The sequence below is a fragment of the Medicago truncatula genome, chromosome 1, assembly GCF_003473485.1.
Source record: "Medicago truncatula cultivar Jemalong A17 chromosome 1, MtrunA17r5.0-ANR, whole genome shotgun sequence".
NCBI lineage: Eukaryota > Viridiplantae > Streptophyta > Magnoliopsida > Fabales > Fabaceae > Medicago > Medicago truncatula.
This window is the reverse complement of record NC_053042.1, coordinates 47,311,880-47,332,785: the sequence shown is the minus strand read 5'-3', so window position 1 is coordinate 47,332,785 and position 20,906 is coordinate 47,311,880. Positions and strand designations below refer to the sequence as shown.

At 32.1% G+C, this 20,906-nt stretch overlaps 1 protein-coding gene across 1 annotated transcript; it reads left to right on the top strand.

Moving 5' to 3' along the window:
- Positions 1-10,569: 10,569 nt before the first annotated feature.
- LOC25484994 (sucrose transport protein) lies at positions 10,570-13,746 on the top strand. The gene is made up of 4 exons (XM_013614092.3): positions 10,570-11,909; positions 12,825-12,888; positions 12,985-13,028; positions 13,152-13,746. The coding sequence occupies exons 1-4, from the start codon at positions 10,620-10,622 to the stop codon at positions 13,329-13,331; spliced, it is 1,578 nt and encodes a 525-aa protein (XP_013469546.1). The 5' UTR covers positions 10,570-10,619; the 3' UTR covers positions 13,332-13,746.
- Positions 13,747-20,906: the final 7,160 nt, after the last annotated feature.

The window sequence follows — 20,906 nt, the reverse complement described above, 5'->3', positions numbered from 1 at the left end:
CAATTACGAAGATGTATCCTAATAGAGTGGGGTTGTAAGAACATTGTGTTGATATCTTTTTTTTTTTTTTTTTGGTTTTGTGTATCATGTGCTCATTCATACATCTTATAAATGTTATCACTGTTCAGATCTTTTTATTTTTTATGTTTTCTTATTTTGATATAATGTTTGTTTTTGTTCATTATGTGTAGTCCACTGACATTGATTATAGATGTAATTATTCGATTAATATCAGACTATGTGCCTCTCAATTTCAACCTAATAAGTAAAAACCACAACAATCATGGATTGAGTGAGTGCCGTCAGAAGGAATTGGAATCAAGGACATTTACGAATACTACGTTGAAGATGAATATACACCACGACTCAACAAAAATATTGATGAAGAATTTGGTTATCATTTGTGTTTTATTTGGTGTAACTTGTCTTGTTATGACGTTTCCATATTTGATAATGTAAGAACACAATTTAAAGAAGGTTGAGTACTTGTCGTGCCAGTAAATATTATGAGGCCTTCCTCTACTTTTCTGGGTCGCAACAGTTAAAGGCTTATAATGTAGGTCTCTAAAATATTTTTGTAAAATTTTCAAATATGTCACTTAACCAAAAAGGTTTTAATGAAGTCCCTAAACTATTATACTTTATGTAATTAGGTTAATTATAAAAAAAAAAATATTAATTTATGGATTTGATTACAATTTCTCTTAGTTTAAAAATTCTCAAATAAATCCAGAAGTCCTAGCTCAACTGGCAAAATGCCGAAATTGTTAGGCCGGATGCCATGACCGGGGTTCGAACCCCGGTACCTTCACTTGTGTGTGTGAGTTTATAATGGCTTTGCCATTTCGTCTATCTACCAAAAAAAAAAAAAAAAAATCTCAAATAATTTAAGAATCTACGAAATAATTAAATCAATTTTGTTTTACAAACTACAAGTGTGGCCGATTGAATTTGTTTTTAGCTCAATTATTTATTTGGAATTCTCTTTCAGAGAATATAGAATCTATATATGATGAACTTGGACTTTTTTTATTGCAGGAGAGTGGACCACACTTTTTATGTCATTAGTTAAACCTAACTAGGCACAGATGCTTGCTTCTTTGCGGTGAATTCTCTGTCCAAAAACTCCATGGTGGGGACCTTTGAAGGATTAGATTTGCTTGATCAACTGCATGCATCCGCACAATATTTGTCTCTCAAGATGAAGGTTGCAAATTGCAATACAAATTACAATTATACATAATACCTTAATTAACTTTGAGAGAGATTTGACTTGTATGTCAACATATAATAATCTTTAAATTACTGGATGCACCTATGTTCACTCTTTAGTCTTAGGTAGTTAGGTTGATAAAACTGTCACTTTGCTCAAAAAATAATAATCTCTATCACTTTTCATGCAAATCATCAAACTGCTACTACTAAACTAAAAAGAATGTTAGATCATCCTCGAACCCGGTACCTAATAGTATCTCTATTGGGGGAAATTTTTTGGATGTCTCATATGATCCAGGGTCTTACTTAAGACCCTCAATTTTAAGTGGAACTCGCATTTTTTTAATATTGAAAAATTGATATGCAATGATATAAAGTTGTTGATAGTTAATTTGTTGGTCCCGTTTAAAAAATTTGTGTAAGATATTGGGTTGGAGGGATTGAACTCTTTTATTAAATACTACAATTAAAAAATTATAAATGAGTGATGTGTACACATGAAACCTATTTAAGTACCAAAAAAATAGAGGTCTTCATTGTGGAGGCTGTTAGTAAACACTGTTAAGTACATTTGCACTCATTGGAGTTCATAATGCAAGTACTCAAATTCAACTTGAGTTCAGTGAACCAATATTTTACCCCACCTATGCCACAATAATTAACTTATTAGCTAAGAAAAACCACAAGAAAAATTGACACTTATGATTTTCAAAGTGATATTAACTAATTTTTTTTTTTAAGTGAATGTTGGACAAGTCCTTCTAGTAATTTTATATACCACTGTGTGACATTGAAAGAGAACCGTGAACACAAAGTTGATATGCATACAGGCTAAGAATAAAGTCAAGGTGTGCCATAATTATATGCAAAACGAAGTGGGCAAGTCAGTATCAAAATGAAGCCATAGAGAATCCAGCTTCCTCGAATTTCAACTGTGGACCTGTATAGTGATGTACATATTATGTTCTCTCGTGGCTCGAGGTTCCGGTTAGAACATGGAATTGTTATGTAAACATCACCCGTGACAGGTATATATAGCTAAAGTTTCATTTTCTTATTTGTCCACTGCACTTGTTTTTAACAATCATGTTGTGATTCTTTTATAGAAAAGAATATTTTTGCAAGCTTGCATTTGTTTAAGTCAATTTGGGATACTGATTATTATTATAATAAATTGAATGCATGGTGAGTTAAGATAGCAAGGTTAGATACAAGCCAAATTGGATTATTATTTGATTTTTTATTGAAAGTTGTTTTTTAATAGAAAAGTTGTTTTTTATTGAAAGTTAAAAAGTTACTTTTTATTAGGAAAAAATGCATTATATATAATAGGGTTTGAGTTAAAATCTCGAATTCTTCACTTATTCACCTTAAAATAAATTTTCAGTCACTACACTATTTAACAAATTAATTAATTAAGATATAGGGGCAAATCACAAATTGATTAATTTATCTGAAAAATCTATTAATTATTTAGAATATTATTAATCATTAGAAATTATATTAATTAATCTTTTCCAAGTGTTTGTTGGAAAGATTATTCAGACTGAATCATAGTTTATTTAAAAAATATATATTGCATTTCATGGAAGACATCACGTATGATTTGATCATCTCCAATGATGATGAGACAGAATTAAATTAACTGCATGTATACCCTCGTTGAAAAATTTATACTAGGAGAATATATTTTTTATGTTATCGTCTTTGAATTAGATACTAGAAATCAGCATGAGGTGGAAAGCGAAATAAAAATGTATTTTAAGAGGATGAAATAATTGCAAGAGAAAGAACAATATATATAGACAAGTGATCAATAAGGTGAAAATTAAAAACAAGAATTCAGATATTTCCATCCTCTTTTTCTTTGATCTTTTCACGTCATTCTGAAATTTGTAATGAAAAGGAAATATAATTAATAAGTAGCCAATGATATGACCACAAAAAATATTCTACACTATTTTTAATGGGAATCAAGTACTTGTGCTATCAATGATCAAATACAGCATATAAATTATTGCGATGGAACATAAAAAAATAAAATAAAAATATATACTTGTGGATGGATAAATTAAAGAACCAGCACAAACAACTTTTTATTGGTATTTCTGGTTTGATTTTTTGTCCATGTTGTGTGAGGATATAAAAAGCCTAGAAGGTTAAGAAATGTGCAAGCAGAATTAATGGAAAAAAGAAATGTTATTTTCAATGATTATAATATTTGTGTATATGAATAGAAAGAACAATGAATTTCAGATCATGGCGAACATTTAAAGACTGCTGAAAGAATGTGAATTAAGTTCCTTCTTCTCAGGATCTCGTCTTTAATCTTTTCATGTCATTTTCGTTTTGTATAATTTCTACTTATATGTCTATAAAAATCTTATCATTTAGCATAAAGTGTTGGATTCTATGATAGTTTATTTATATACATATTCTTCTTCCACTTCCTAAAATTTCTTTCTTTTGTATGTCTAAATTTTTTTAACACACAATTTCAAACAATGAAATGGACAATTATATCAATATGGAAATCGTAGAGCATCCTCTAATCATATCAAACAGCAGAGTTGAAGATCTTAATAAAGAACCCTAATGAAATCAAAACTGATGAAGTTAATAATAACACTGTTTCTCATCAAATACTATACTAAAGTCTAAACCACCAAATATCGACACAACATCTGTCATACTCTTTTAAGTTTCTTCCCTACCAAACTCATATGGACTAAATAGTGATAAAAATAAAGAGTGAGGAAGGAATGAAGGACCATATATTATGAAACCAAGTCAACCATAAAAATGGATCCGTAAGTTATAAGAAACTATCAAATAAAATGGAATCTTGCCTTTGCAATTCATGATTATTTAATTCCCCTACAATTTAACTTTGCTTATTTAAAAGGAGTTTATTATAATTACCAATAGTCAATTATTATTTGTCGATCCATGAAACAATAAATAATAGAGTATTAGGATGAAATGAAATTAAGGAGGAAAGAAAAAAAGTGAAATTGTATTGCCCTAGTAGTCCCCCACTAGAAACAAAGGTTTTGTGTAGTCAACACACATGCCAAATTTGAATAATAGTTCAAGTAGAAAAGGCACGTACTTTCACTATTGATCACAACATTCCTCATGTCAGATTGTCTCTCTCAAACAATGACTTCGCATGGCATGGTTGGCCCCTCTTAGTTCAGTTAGTCTCTCCATTCATGTTCTCTTCTTGTATTTCTTGCCATTTGGGTGTTTTTCGGCTTCATATAGTGGAGCTCAATAGGACACAAACTACCAACGAGTTTTGGTCTAGCATTAAAGATTAGACTGACTCGACGTAACAAATCAATATTTGAATCTGGTGGAAAAATGTTTCTACATCTATCGTATAAGACACTTTGAATATGATTATACTAGCACGAGAACATATGGTAAACAAGGAGAAAGATCTTCTCCATTTATCTAAAATAAACGGAGAATGTCATTTAGTAAGCGTTTCTAAAAAAAGAAAACAAAAAACTGTTTCCAACAAATTATGATCTCTCCAGGTTTATGACCGTCACAGACCTTAACATTATGATCGTTAATTTGTTTCCATCGACAGCATTTTTCGTATGCCTTGTATTCGCATATTTCAACTTACAATTGCTTATAGAAAAAATATTCAACTTTTTTTTTTTTTTTTGACAAATGAAAAATAATATTCAACTTAAAGAATTAATTTACTCATTTACTCCGTAAGAATTTATATATGTTGATGAACCATTGAATAATTGAGTTTTTATGTGATGTAAAAATTTACACATGTTAAGAAGTTTAATATATTAATAAAAAAGGTTTTACAAATAATAATTTTGTATTAAATTTTTTGCATTTTATATTAAATATATAACTTTTAATAAATAATTGTTGATTTTAAATAAAAAAAATTGTTACTTTTAGCAGTTTTAACATGTGCAATAAAGCGCATGTTAGACAATCCCTTAATAATTTAATCCACCGTAATAACATCAATTAATTTATGAAGACTAACATTAAGTTATAGTTTTCAGTTTTCACATCAACGAACCTTACACACATTGGTTTCATCATACATCATATATAATTAAGAATATAACCTAAATAGTCGTAGCGATTGCATATATCCCAATTGAGATTTGCCAAGCCTCACATCCAGGAGCGGATCTCTTTAGAGACCCCCAGGTGCCACTGCACCCCCAACCTTTATATAAATATCATATTAGGTATGATACAACAACTTATATGTTGGTGTTGCAGCGGTTGTGCAGTCTGTGTTCGAATCCCATGGCACCCTCTTTTTATATTTTTTGATTAATTCTTCATATTTTATACAAAAAAAGGTCCTAGTGGGGGCTAAAATTTTTTTTGCATTTGTATATTATTAAGATAAAGATTCTTGATTAAGAGGTGATTGAGCCTTTTATTATAATTGAGATAAGGATAGTTTGATCTATTTATATTTCATTACACATATGTAGAGTACCATTTGTATTCATAGATTTTACTCATTCTAATAAGATTTTTGCCTCCTTTATTACCCTCCTTTGTTCTCTTTAATTCCTTATGGTGTTAAAAAGATATCTCTCAAAGCATTTACCATTTCATTTTTTTTAAATTAGGCTTAACTACGGTTTTAGTTCCCCTATTTTCATCATTTTGCGAAATTGTTCTCTTATTTTAAAATTCGACAATTTTGATCCCTCTATTACATATTTTGTCTAAAATATTGTGATACTATATGTTTTTAATGAAGTTTTTAAGGGAATTTTGTTACAATTTCATCGATGTTGATATTTTTCTATCTTCATATCATATTCCACGACATTTAAAATTTATCACATCACACTCTTATAGTTCAAATATATGATGGAGGGACCAAGACAGTCGAATTTTAAAATAGGAGGACCAATTTTGCAAAAGAGTGAAAATAGGGGGACCAAAACTGCAATTAAGCCTTTAAACTATTAGTTCTTTTTAGAACATATATTTATCATATCTTTCAACTTTGTTATATTTTTTTGGCTTAATTGCACATTTGGACCCCTATATTTCCAAAAGTTGCGGTTATGGCCCCCTAACTAATTTAAATACAAAATAGCCACATATGTTTTGATTTTTTGGCAGTTTTGGACCCCCAGTCCATTAGTGAGGTGCCACGTGGCCCCCTAAATAATACACGTGGCACCTCTCTAAGTGAAGAATTCAAACTCTAACTCCGACATATTACCATGCTTTTGTATGTAACAAGTGAACTTTGCTCAAGATCACATTAATTTAACCTAATATATGGAGTATTTTGACATTGTCATCTAATCATATTTTATCGAGACATTTTGAACCCATGACCTCAAAATCGTTATTCTTTAAATTAAACCAGTTGAATAATCAAATTCTCTTTGCACGCAATTACAAAGACTAATATATCAAATAGGATAAGCTCTTCCTCAAAATATTTAACAATGATACATTCCTATGATTGTATCCATGATTGTATTCAAAATGTTGTGTTTGTTTATGGTACGCAGAGATGGTGGACAAACCCTTTTGCTTGTTTAAGCTTGGCTAACTATTGTTATCTCTGGTTGTTGTATTCTTTAAACTCTTGAAACTTTTAGTGGTTTCCTAAGCACACCTTGTGCTTATGTGCTTAGGAACTGCTGTTTGGTGTGTTATATAATTCTATTTTGATTTCTTAAAAAAAAATAGTATATCATCATATCTTGAATTACAACGTGTTCTTTAAACTTTTAAAGTTTTCCATTGATCGTATCTCATCGTCATCACGTAATACATAGAGAATAATATTAAAATTTTTATTCAATGGATCCTCTGCAGCGGCAGGACGTGCTACTGTTGTGATTTTGTGTGTGAGGAGAGAGAAATCATAAATAAAAAGGGAAGAAGTAATAATGAGAGAGAGAGAAATCATGTTAGAGATAGGAACATAAAAGGGCAGCAGGGAGTGCAGGAGAGAAAGTGCTGCAGATGATCCAATTTTCAGTATATTGCCTAAAAAAATGTAATATGACACTAATTTTGGACGAAAGGTGACGCCATCACACCAATACGTCGTCGTCTAGTTTGACAAAGTTTCTAGACGGTTTGTGGGGTCCACTAGTCAAAGGGTGTCGGTGTCTTTTACAACCGTCTTTTCTTATCCAACTTTCTCATTTTATTATTTTTCCCGAATCTGATTCCTTCTTTATTTTTCAAATTAAAATTCTTTTCCCATCAAAATATAGATGAGGGAAACATGGATATTTTCATGGAAATTAAAAAAGAAATGCATTTACCGTTTTCAGGTACTTGATTTCAAACCGTCATGATATTCATTCTGATCATGTATAGGAGAAGTCTAGATTGTTAAATCATTGATCAATTTATGTTTAGAATCATTGGATCTTCACATTTTTCCTACATATTATTTGTCATGGATAAGTAATAATTTATGGTAAAGAAAGTTGTAAGATAGATTCTAATCTCTAGAAACTCCATTAATAAAGTAAAGTTTTCTTTCGCAAAACACACATTTCAATTCTCGTGGTGAATGAGAAATCCTTTTTTTATGGTACTATATTTTTTTTTTTTTGAGAGATTTATGGTACTATATAGAATCAATATATTGATGTATTGATTACATGCTCCTTATTACTATGTTTTGTAGTTACAACACAATAATTTTTATTATTCTCTTAAAGTAATGGTTTTAAAGAACAAAAGAAAATTCCTTAAAAAAAAAAAAAGAACAAAGGAAAATGTCACTACTTTGAAAGCCATTTTGTGAAAATTAAGAACCGGTGGTCCTAAATTTGACTCCCTGCCACAAAATTAGTACCATTAACTTGCACTTTAATATCATTAGTCATTACCTTGTTTCTCTATACCATCTGGTTTGTAATCTTTTTATATACTATTGACACATATAACAGAAATATGTTGCAAGAATATGAGCTGGTGGTGAATAACACATAGAAGAAAAACATTTTCAAAATAGTAGAGTGTGATCTCTAAAATAAATGATTTCATACTTTAGTATTCCGAGCAATTTTGGTAGTATTGTGGGATGTTGATTTCGCTAGTTTTCTCTATGTATAGGGTACTTATACTAAAATGTTGAAGCTTGTTTTATACCACGGATCACGACAAGATAGGAAAGAGTTGATGCACAGTTGATAGATAGTCAAAGAACGTTTTAAAGAAAGTGATCTAATCTACTATCTCCATCTCTAATTATACTCTTTTGAGATTTTTTTTCCCTTTTTATATAAGACTTCTTTGCTATTTTCAATTACATTAATTATTTCTTTACATACATGCCTCTATTTATTATACATCTTTTTCATCAATCAGCAATAAATAACATGTTGAAAACATAAATCAATCTTTTCTCTTAAAGGATAAAATTATAAAAACAATAGTAATTACAAACAAATTTAATACAAATATCCACTATCTTAATTTTTTTAAAACGGTCTTATAATTAGGGACGGAGGTAGAACAACTCAACCTATATTTTGTTTGGTAGGTTAACAATTTATTTGCACTCTAATCTTGGTTGACACAATTTTTTATTTATTTATTTTTTTACATTTTAAGTCAATAAATTACACGCAACGAATCCCCGTAAGCTTAGCTCAGTTCGTAGAGATATTGCATATTATATGCAGGAACCGGGGTTCGAACCCCGAACATTCCACTTCTCCACAATTAAATTGTGTGAGTTCTAACCACTAAACTATTTAAGAAAAAAAAATTACACGCAACGATTTTTTTTTTTACACACCAAAAGATGTGTGCATGGAGAAAAATGTATTAATGTGTGATCGATATTTTCAAAAAGATATGTATTAACGCGATCGTGTCCCCGCAACTGAGATACAAGCCTTTGCCCTTTGACATTCAATTAAATGCATGGATAATTTTATTTTGCACGGTTAGTGTGCTTTAATTAATGTAAATTATGAAAAAAAAAATGTTGTTGTACAGAATAGTATAACAATAATATTGAGGTCTTGTAAAAAAAAAAAAAAAACAATAATACTGAGATTTGAAGAATTTTTCCAAAATCTTAGCTCTAATATACTCCCTCCGTCCCATAATATAAGAAAAAAAAACACATTTTCTTTGTCTCAAAATATAAGCAAAAAAGACAAACTTTTATCTTTTTCAAGATTTTTTTGTTTATTCTCATAAAATTAAATGTAAATTACATTCAATTTTCTCTCTTTCATTTTTTCCATAACCAATGGCCAATGAAAATTGTTTTTACGTCTTCCTATAAAACTTTTTTCAAAGAAAACACAAAAAATTATACTTTAAATTCTTATGTCTTAATTTTCTTAATAAATGTGATTTTTTTTTTTGTTTATAATTTAGGACGGATGGAGTATAATACTAATGATTCGTAATACATTTTTTGTGTTGTTATAATTACAGACCTTGAGAAAATATGAATTTGAGTATAACATTGATAGTTAAGATTCTAAGAACCATACAACAAACACTTAAAGAAATGCATTTGTAAGTTTTACCGGTAAGGAATTAAAGTCAGATCCACAAATACCATTGGTAATTTTATTGAGTTACATGCAAATTCATTTTCCTTGAACTGAACATGGATAAAGAGCACTGATTGATATATGTGCACACTTAATATCATTAAAAACCTCCAGATAGAAAATTTACAATCACCCTTGAATTCACCAATTCATAAAACCTTTCATTGAATTGCATTGCATTACTACTACTAGTCTATCCTTATCCATCTGTTTTCAATTGCCAATCAGCTATTCTTCCAAATCATCCCTTTTTCAATCATCCTCAAATTGAAGTGCTAGTAATAGTCTCGAGTTTCTACCCTTATCCTCAAGAAACCTTTGCTTGCATGAAGTGCAAGTGCAAGAATCTCCCAGTACGTTATGCCTTCATTGAATTCAAAATTTAAAATAGTAAATGCATTTAGATGAGTTTAAAAGTAGCCTCCAAATATTAAGACAAGTGGAATTTACGGTGTCATACTTTCAAACGAGGAAACACTCATTAATTAACCCTCCCCCACTTTACTACACAAGTCCACGCACCCCTCACTTTAATAAATGAATCATTTAACCCGTATTTTCAGGATACTTATTAAGGAAATTAAAAATAAAAATGAGCATTTTATTTAATAAATTTCACTTGCTCAAACAAATAAGTCCAGTCCCACCACACACATATTTACCTCATCCGTAATTATCCAATCTCTCTCTAAAACTCACATCACTCATAGATTCTTCCATTACATTACATGCAACAACTCTCCCTCCATTCCATTATAAATAACTTCCATCACAACACAATCTAAAACGCAAACTCAAACACAAACACACACTCATTGTGTCATCACTATGGAGCCTTTCTCTTCCACTAAACAAAATCATAACAACAACAACACTCTAACTAAACCTTCTCTTCATGTTGAATCTCCACCACTTGAACCTAGTCCTCTCCGTAAGATCATAGTCGTTGCTTCCATAGCAGCAGGTGTTCAGTTTGGCTGGGCCCTACAGCTTTCACTTTTAACTCCCTATGTTCAGTTACTCGGTATCCCCCATACTTGGGCCGCATACATCTGGCTCTGCGGCCCAATCTCGGGGATGCTTGTCCAACCGATTGTCGGTTATCACAGTGATCGTTGCACTTCACGCTTCGGTCGCCGTCGTCCGTTCATCGCTGCAGGATCATTCGCCGTCGCTATTGCCGTTTTCCTTATCGGCTATGCTGCTGACCTTGGTCACAGCTTCGGCGATGACTTATCAAAAAAAGTCCGTCCACGTGCAATAGGAATCTTCGTCGTTGGTTTCTGGATCCTCGACGTCGCTAACAACATGCTTCAAGGTCCTTGCCGTGCACTTCTTGGTGACCTCTGCGCCGGTAACCACCAAAAAACAAGAAACGCAAACGCGTTTTTCTCGTTTTTTATGGCCGTCGGTAACATCCTCGGTTACGCCGCCGGTGCTTACAGCAAACTCTTTCACGTGTTTCCGTTCACCAAAACAAAAGCATGTGATATCTACTGTGCAAATTTGAAAAGCTGTTTCTTCCTCTCAATCGCACTTTTAACCGCCGTAGCAACCGCCGCACTGATCTACGTGAAAGAAATACCACTCTCGCCGGAAAAAGTCACCGGTAACGGTGTAACCGACGAAGACGGTAACGTTACAAAGAGTAGTAACCCATGTTTCGGGGAATTATCCGGTGCTTTTCGCGAACTAAAGCGTCCCATGTGGATCTTACTATTGGTGACGTGTCTCAACTGGATTGCGTGGTTTCCTTTCTTACTATTCGATACTGATTGGATGGGGAAAGAGGTTTATGGAGGAACGGTTGGGGAAGGTCATGCGTATGATAAAGGTGTGCGCGCGGGTGCATTGGGTCTTATGCTAAACTCTGTCGTTTTGGGTGCCACGTCACTAGGAGTTGATGTGTTGGCGCGTGGTGTTGGTGGTGTGAAGAGGTTATGGGGTATTGTTAACTTCCTGCTTGCAATTTGTTTGGCTATGACTGTTTTGGTTACTAAATTGGCTCAGCATTCGCGAGTATACGCGGATGCTAGCCATACCGATCCTCTTCCACCTTCCGGTGGCATCACTGCCGGTGCGTTGGCTCTCTTTTCCGTTCTCGGAATTCCTCTCGCGGTAATATTTCTATCCGTTACTAACATTATTTATGTTAGTTATTTTGGTTACTAATTTTGACTACATGTTTGATGTGTGTGAAAAAGTGGATAAAAGATGTATATTTTAAAAGTAATTCCTATATTAGTGAGAGAGAGGAAAAGATAAACGATAAAATACTTTACCAACTTTGATATATTTGTTATTGTATAATTTTAGAAGAAATTGATGTTGCCATGCATGAAATAGGACATGTGAATTTTACGATCTCCAAAGATTTCTATTAGTTTTTTTGTGGGTGATGATGGTGCTGTACTTTGGGTCCATTAAAGTAGATACAAATAAGGCAGTGAATTTTACATAAGAATTGAAGATTTTGCTTTTAGAGTTTGGACAAATTTAGTTTGGATTTTACTTGGAAATAAATATTTGATAGTCTGTTGCTTTTGTTTGAACTGGAAAAGACAATTAACAACTTGTTTTGAATTTCTGTCATAATAACATGTTTTAAATTTTAGATGTTTTCTGATTGTGATTCCTTGTGATTATGAACTGTCAATTTTAATTATGTAATTATTAAATTAATATTGGAATAAAGGTGCAGATGAGATGATGTAGTTGCTTATATACCATATTCTAGTTTAATCCTTATAATAATATATGTAAAAGATACTATCCAATGTTTGAGGTTCTATTTTATTTACAGTGATTGAATTTAATTCATTCACTTTTGAGTTGCAATTTCCTGACAGCAGTTTAGCTTTCTCGTGATGTTCTTTGTTTTGAAGTCCAAATCTGTTTCTTTAATGTTCTTCAATTATTATTCATTTCTTTCCTAAAGAGAGAATAGTTACTAAAAGTGCTTAAAATTAAAGTCAAGAAACTTTATGCAATGCAAGTTAAACTAACACTAATCTTGTGTTATTATTTGTTCAGATCACTTACAGCATACCCTTTGCTCTAGCATCAATATTCTCCAGCTCCTCAGGGGCAGGCCAAGGTAAAACACAATCACAAGTCATAACCCACTTAATTAAACAATTTTACTACTAAACAAAAGTGCTTAATGTTTTGCTTTTTGTTCAATTTTTTTCAGGGTTATCTCTAGGAGTTCTCAATCTTGCTATTGTCATACCACAGGTTAGAATTTAATACACTTCATTTTGTTTTTACTTGTTAATTACTTCACTTTATATATTAAATTAATCTTATTTAGTAATATGAATTAAACAATTGACCAAGTGTGACAACATGTATGTGTAGATGATTGTCTCTGTTCTGAGTGGACCATGGGATGCTCTGTTTGGAGGTGGTAACCTGCCAGCTTTTGTGGTGGGTGCCGTGGCGGCTCTAGCAAGTGGCATATTATCCGTAGTCTTACTTCCATCTCCACCACCAGACTTGGCCAAGTCTGTAACCGCTACAGGAGGAGGCTTTCATTAAACAGTGTGGAACATTTTCTTCATGTGTCTATCTTTTTTGTCCCACGTTTTAATATGGAAGAAGGGAAAGAAAAAAAAAACGAGAATGTTTTTCTTTTTAAATTTTAATTTTAAGCCGTTGTGTAGAAGGCTTTTAGATTCCAACAAAATGCTCTAGAATTGCCATTTTATGGCTTGCATGAATGACTAAGTAATAACCAGTCATTTTTAATTGTAAAGTTTGATGAGAGGCTGTATAGAAATCCTGTTCTAGCAGGACTCAGCCCTTTCTTTATTTATGTGATATTTGGTACATTTTGGATGCTCAGAAGATAACGTAGTGATGATGATGTATAAGCATACCTTGATGCTTGGTTAATCCATTAATAATACTTATGGAATGATAGTTCTGAATTGGACTACATTACTTTCCTATTCCCCTTTTCACTTTTCTTTTGTCTTCTTTTCTATTTATTGCTACTAGGGCAATTGTTATTTGTAACAATCTCTCTTATTTCCTTCCATCATAGAGAAATAATGGCTTAACTTTATTTGTCGTTAAATAATAAATAACCTGTATACTACTATTTTATGGCTCTGAAGTTGTGTTGATCAACTCAATTATTTTTCCAGTGAGGGTGATATAATTGGAGTGTTGGTCCCAACCAGAAAAAACAAAAAAGACCAAGAAGAATAGTTTGATACAAAATTGATGACTTTAGCTTCTTAATTCGATACGTTTATTTGGACCCAACATGGAATTTCATTCCTTTGCTTGCCTGTTGTTTTTGTTCCAATCGAAAAAGACTAATAAAAGATGTTTTAAATATTTTTTTTCCTCATTGTGATTTCTTTTGATTATATGAACTAAGAATTCATTTTTCTTTAAAAAAACTAAGTGATAACTACAACATATATAAGAATATTTAATTTCAACCATCATAATAAACGTGTGATTCCAACAAAGGTATTGCTCATATCACCAATATGTCATCTCTGCTAGTGAGACTAATGTAGCTTTTGGAAGAATTTCGTTGACTAGTTAGCCAAGTTTAGTATCAGCTTCTCCCTTTGATATGGAAGAAAAACTCAACACAAATTGATCGATATCCTAGAAATAATCTGTGGTGTTAGGATCAATTGTTCTTCTCCAAGCAATCTAACCTATTATTGAAAAGATTCAAGCTGGAGTGTTCTTTATTTGTTTCAGCTCATGATTAGATAGAGTATGATCCAAGGTAGACCTAGATCGACAGCCGGAGTTGATGAAGTGTGGCAAAAGACGGCAGTTGTTCCTCGGCTGGAGGTGTTGTATCTGCAAGTATTTAATCAAGAGGGTCAAAGGTTTTCTGATTAAAAATGAATATCTCTGGTGTCCTTATATAGGACGAGCTCAAGGAATACGGGTGATTTCTTGATCAACGTGTGATAACAACCACGCGGTGATGAGAAGATCGACAGGTTCACTGTGGTATGTTGTCATTGCGTGTACCCAAGTGATCCAGTCCATCAGCTGAATAGGCCTCGGCACGGTCCAAAAACTTGTTGAGTTCATGTCAAGCTTGGAATGCTCAACTTTAACATTTCAGCTTAAAGGGGGTGTTATCTGATCTTGTATCTTCCGTATTTTTCAGTTATTCAGTTATTTCCTGTTGATGGTAGTTAGTGGTAGTTAGAGAGAATTCAAAGTAACTGCACACACAAATTTCCTTCTCCTTTTTTCTTCAACACTCTTGTTTAGAATTATCCTTTTCAGATTTGATTCTTTCATTGATATAACAAAAACATTTTTATTACACTTTTAACACATAATCAGTGCTCTTATCTTGCAATGTAAGATACGCTCTTCTTAGTTATCTATAACTTGAGGTCACCTTTTCAATAAGGTGATAGTAACTAATGCAATTTCCAAACAGCAGTGTAGCTTTTCCGTGAAACATACCAAGCAAGTTCTATAGTTCTTTTCTCTTATCCATTTCTTTTTCAAAAGGACAACAAAAAAGAAAGAAGAACAATTAAAAGTAAAAACAACACTTTGCAAACACAAAAGCAAGCAAAAGAGAAGTGAAAAAGGGTTAATGCAGGGAAAGATACTAACACTCTATGGATGTGTTTCAGCATTACTCTTTTGATTTATATTCTCTAATACCTGAGAGAATCACAATCCTATAATCCATTTAGCTGAACAATTGTACCTACTTAATTAGTAACTTAATTTCACATGATTGAACCTTATTTAATGTGACTTATTGATCAATTGCGATCACATATGCAAGGTTTTGAATCACGGTCGAGGTAAAAGTCAGGTTGCAAGTTGACATTATAGAAAATTGCAGTTAAATATGATTGGTGCGACCTCAATCCGCATTTGCATAGCCGTCGTAAAAACAAAAAATCTTGATATCAGAGTCTAGATCCTTTTTTTTTTTTATAAAACCATGCACATTTTTAATTTAGTTATGAATTAATATATTGTAAAGTTTAATTTGATGATGCTGGACACAATAACCCTTTTAGAGCATGACACATCCCTTTGTTTACGAAATAAGCAAACATGGGTGGTTGATCCATTAGAAATAGTTGTTGGGAGTGGAAAATGCTGAGTTGGACTAAGACTACTTTTTCTTCCTATTTCCCCACTCACATTCCATTGTCTTCTTCTTTACTGTTTTCATAGTCAAAGGAAGACTTATGCTTATTTGCCAATCTTTTTATTTGTTATCAACTTTTATAAATAATCACTTCTATTTTATATATATGGTTAAGATGCTTTGCACAACTCACTTATATTTTTCATCAACTATCAGAATAATAATGTGAACTTTACTAATATCAATTATTTCTAACATGTTATACAAAGCAATTGTATTTCTTTACCTTTCTTTTTGAACCAGTTGTATTTCTTTACTTGCTATCACTGGTGCAGACAATTTTGACACCAATTGATTAATACTGCTTATCACAATAAGAATGTAAGAAAGAATATACTTTAACCAAGTTGCATTTGTACGGGCTTAATTTTTTATTGACAGTAGTGAAATTAGATTCTAGTTAAATAAGAGATTGTAGAGCCAAACATTCCTACTTAGCCTACATTCTTGGAAATATACTTATTTTAAGAAATTTTGTAGTAATTAGTTAATAGCTTTGTAAGAATATCAAAATATCTTACTTGGATCATTTACAGCTGAATGTTTCTCTTACCTTAAAGTCGGTCGTAGATTATCCATTTTGCGAGCTATCTCATTTGAGATTACTTGTAGTGTAAATTTGTAAAATAATCTCGTCCACGTGTTTATTTTTGGTGATGTGGCAAAAGTCCTACCACTAGTACTTCTACCACATTATGTTGTAGCAAAAATTGCTAAATTAAGTGGATACAAAAAATGTAAATATCAATTACAGTACTATTTTGATGTTGGAGCAATCAAATGAATGTTGTCTTACAATTATACAGATTAAATGAATACACAATCATTGATTTCCATATATAAAAAGAGAAGCCAAAGAGGTACGAAGAATTAAGTTGAACATGCCTAAACATGTGTCTATTCATGTCTCATAGAAGTACAGACAGAGGCACTACCTAAAAGATAACCATGGTTAAGTTTTGTATTTCTCACTAGTCACTATAATAGTTTGTATCAATTTTGTTTTTTATGGTTGTTATCAATTAGTTTCAGGATATTTTAAGTTAGTTAGGATTACTAGCTCCTTAACCTTGACTTGTATATACATTGTACTTCATTCATTATTGTATATTGATCACCATTAAAGTGGAATACAATTGAGTTAATTCAGAACTAATCAGTTTCTCAATATTCATGCATCAAATTCAATAGTGATGAGTGTGAGGGATGTATTGGGAAAAACCAAAGTTCTATGTTGAAAAAGATAAAGCCTTAAATGAATTTATAAAGAAGTTTTATATATTCATGTTCTTTTAACTTGTATGGATGTGTTACACTTAATATAAAAACCAAGTCCTAACTTTGAATTGTATTCATCCATGCAATCTTAATTATATTCATCCATTTAAGTTTAAAATATATTAACTATGGAAGTTGGTTGATCTCAATTTTCTTGAAAGATTAGTCTACAAAATTGGATGTAGTACATTGGTTTACCAGAAATAAAAATAAAATTTGACTTACGCTAATGAATATGTGCAAATATAAATGTATGAAAGAAAGAAAGTTTTATATAAACTTGACTAAATGGTATAAAGATCTTGGTTTGATAGGAAAATTACTTAAATTATGTTATAATTCATATTTAATAGTTTTTTTTTTTTTTTTTTCCGGTTCCAAGATAGTATAAACTCCCCTGAAATCTGTAAGAAGAATAGAACGTATACGTCGTTTTGTGTATAGGCATACAGAAGATTTAAATGACTAAATGTCTTGTAAACTAGTTTAATAAAGTTTATTTGTATATAATTTTTTTTTTCATCTCATTTAGAATATAAGAACAACAAAGAGATCTCAATAAGACTAAGGTTTAACATTACGGTATTAAAGCTCATTTCGGTTCGCGTAAAACTCAGATTTGAAGAGTTTTAAGATTTTACATCGCTAAACTATGATGATTAAGTAGATACAAGTACAACTGTTGAAAGAGTTTTGAGATTTGAGTTTGATTTGTGAAAACAATTCTACTATTGTGAAGCTCAGTAAGTTTTCAAGTAACTTAATGGAAAAAAAATTATGGAATCAATATTTCCAAGGTAGCTGGTGATGCATCCATATTTGCATCTTGTTTTATTTAATATGTGCATGCATTTTTAGGTGAATTATATACAATGTTTGTAGTCTTGTTTGATTTTCATGTAGATCGGATGACTGCATTTGTAAGTCATGTTTTGTTTTGCAGGAAATGGCTCGAATGATACGAGTTTTGCAGGAAATGGCTCGAATGATACGAGAACATTTGAAAACATTAATATATCTTAGAATATTTGAACATACAATTTATCTGGACTGTGATGCATTTTCCAAACAAGGTTTCCAAGCAAAGCAATATTTGCATCAAGGCCATCTTCCTTCTTTTGGTCTAGAAATCATTTATCAGGTGCATGTACTATGCTTATTTGGAGCATTTGGTGAGAGGGGGAATTACACAATAGGTTTTGTAACAATTATCTCCATAAAGTCCCATTTCAAATAAGTGCGATATCCACGTAAATCAGGTAGGAATGAATGGTAGATATGTTTGTATTGCAATCCAAAAATCTTTTTCTATGTCATACGCTACAAGCTTTTCACTCCCTTCAGGCCCCCAGTTAACATAAAACATGCTGCCACAAACAGTTCCAGATAAAGCTATCCCAAAATTCACAGGCAGTGTTTGTATTTCAGTCCATTTATTTGTTAAAGAATCGTATATTTCTCCAGAGCGCCATGAATCAGTAAAAATGATTTTTTAATGCCCTTTAAGCTTAAAGTTGAATGCTCACTTCTTCTTTGTCTAACATATTCCTTTCTATTAATATAAGATGAACACTTGTAAGGAATAACATGATCCTCAGTGACTCCTAACACGGGAAGATATCTAGCATATTCCATAGATGGCATATTATGCCATGATTTTGTGATAGAATTAAAAAACATCACCTCTTTGTGTGTGATACAGCTGCGACGATTGCGAAAAATTGTTTGTCCTCCATGTATGCTAGCTACAGAGAACCGGTACTTTCCTTTGAGAAAATCGGCATGGATATTATGCCATTGATTGCGAGATATATGAAGTGCATGTATTATGTTAACATCACTGTATGAGCAGGCAGGATTGTGAGTGCAATTACAAGCAGGTACCAAAGACAAAAAACCATAGATTTTGATATCTATATTCTTTTTTCTTTTGAAGGACTTTAGCAATGGTAATCAAGGAACTCCATTTTTTGCACACAAGCCTAGCATTATCGAGACTTTCGCATGCAACACGATCCAAACACATTTCAAGAATACCATCGGGAAGAAGAAAGATTTCGGACTTTACTTCAATGGATTTCTCTGTGTTTTGTTGTCTATTCCAAAACCTCTCCTTCACCCCAAAGCCACATGAGAAGAAGCGACCTACAGAGGTTTCTTCTACTTCATCTTTGGGGCTACAAACAAAAGCACTTGATGACCAACTTCTTCCCATCTCTTCTGACGCTTTAACTATTCTACTCAGCTCGTCCCTTCAGCATGCTTAGCTCAGCTCGTCCCTTCAGCATGCTTAGCTCAACTCGTCCTTTCAGCATGGCCAGCTCAGCTGGACTCTTCAGCATGCTCAGCGCAGCTCGACCCTTCAGCATGCCCAGCTCAACTCGACCCTTTAGCATGCCTAGCTCAGCTCTACTCTTCATGTCAACTAGAGCTCCACTTCTTCCTCACGTTACTGTCCAAGTTGAAAGTTGTGGTCCTCATAAGAAGTGTTTCATGGTGTGCCACGCGTCCTGCACGGACAAGTGACATAAGTTGCACGTGCTCCAACGCCATGTGTCATGTACGGATGAGATTCATAGAGAAATAGTAGCCAATTCTGCTAATGGGCCTTGACATCCATAGAAAGGCCCATTAGATCAAGAAAGTGATGACTATAAAAGATGGCACTTGGAAAGCAAGAGGGGTTCATTCATTCTAGCCTACACATTATATCCTTTACCTTATTCATTTTAGAGTATTCTTAGAGCTCCACTAAATAACTCATATTCATTCTAGCCTACACATTATATCCTTTACCTTATTCATTTTAGAGTATTCTTAGAGCTCCACTAAATAACTTATCTATTGTAATTTGTGTTTACATATGTGAACAATAATATTAGTTCTTATGTTATCATGAGACTTAACTATCTATTCAACCATTCCAGCTAGCAAAGTATCCTCCACACAAGCATGGGATTTGGCTGTTTCATGATTGCATTAGAAACATCAACATCTTTGAGAAGGGCTATTATACAAACAAGTTATCAATATATTAGCATATATATTAAGTAAATAAGAATATATCTATGGTTCTTTAAAAAAAAAAGAATATATCTATGGTTGTAACCGGTAGCAAGTCAATAAACAAAGTGACCTTTGAAAATGTGAACATATATTAAAAGGCTTATATTAAAATATCATCTAAATTTTATGAGTCTGATAATACATCATACAATTGTAAAGCATCACTCAAAATAGTTCATATGTCCACTTTTGTTGATAGATTCTATAACGTGACACGAACATATGACTTTCTACATGGATCTCACATAAATACTATCATAATAAACTTATGTGGCAGTGTGCCACCTTAATCATCTATAAAATCCTTGATGATTAAGGAGTTTTTACACTTTCTTATACTCCCTCCGTCTTAAAATATAAGCAAAAAAATCTCATATTCTTTGTCTCAAAATATAAGGAAAAAAATCAACTTTTATGTCATTATTATGTTTTTTCAAACAAATCATCTTTTCCAATGTAAAATTAAATGCAAATTGCATTCAATTTGTTCTCCTTTTTATTTTCTTCATAATTTTTAACCAATGAAAATTATTTTTACATCTTTCCATGAAACTTATTTCAAGGAGAACACAAAAAATTATACCTCAAATCACTAAGTGTTA

Bases quoted from the DNA above. Each gene is read 5' to 3' on its own strand.
- LOC25484994 (XM_013614092.3), top strand. From the start codon at position 10,620: ATGGAGCCTTTCTCTTCCACTAAACAAAATCATAACAACAACAACACT. The intron at 12,889-12,984 runs GTAAAACACAAT...AATTTTTTTCAG, and splicing joins CTCCTCAGGGGCAGGCCAAG to GGTTATCTCTAGGAGTTCTC. The intron at 13,029-13,151 runs GTTAGAATTTAA...ATGTATGTGTAG, and splicing joins TTGCTATTGTCATACCACAG to ATGATTGTCTCTGTTCTGAG.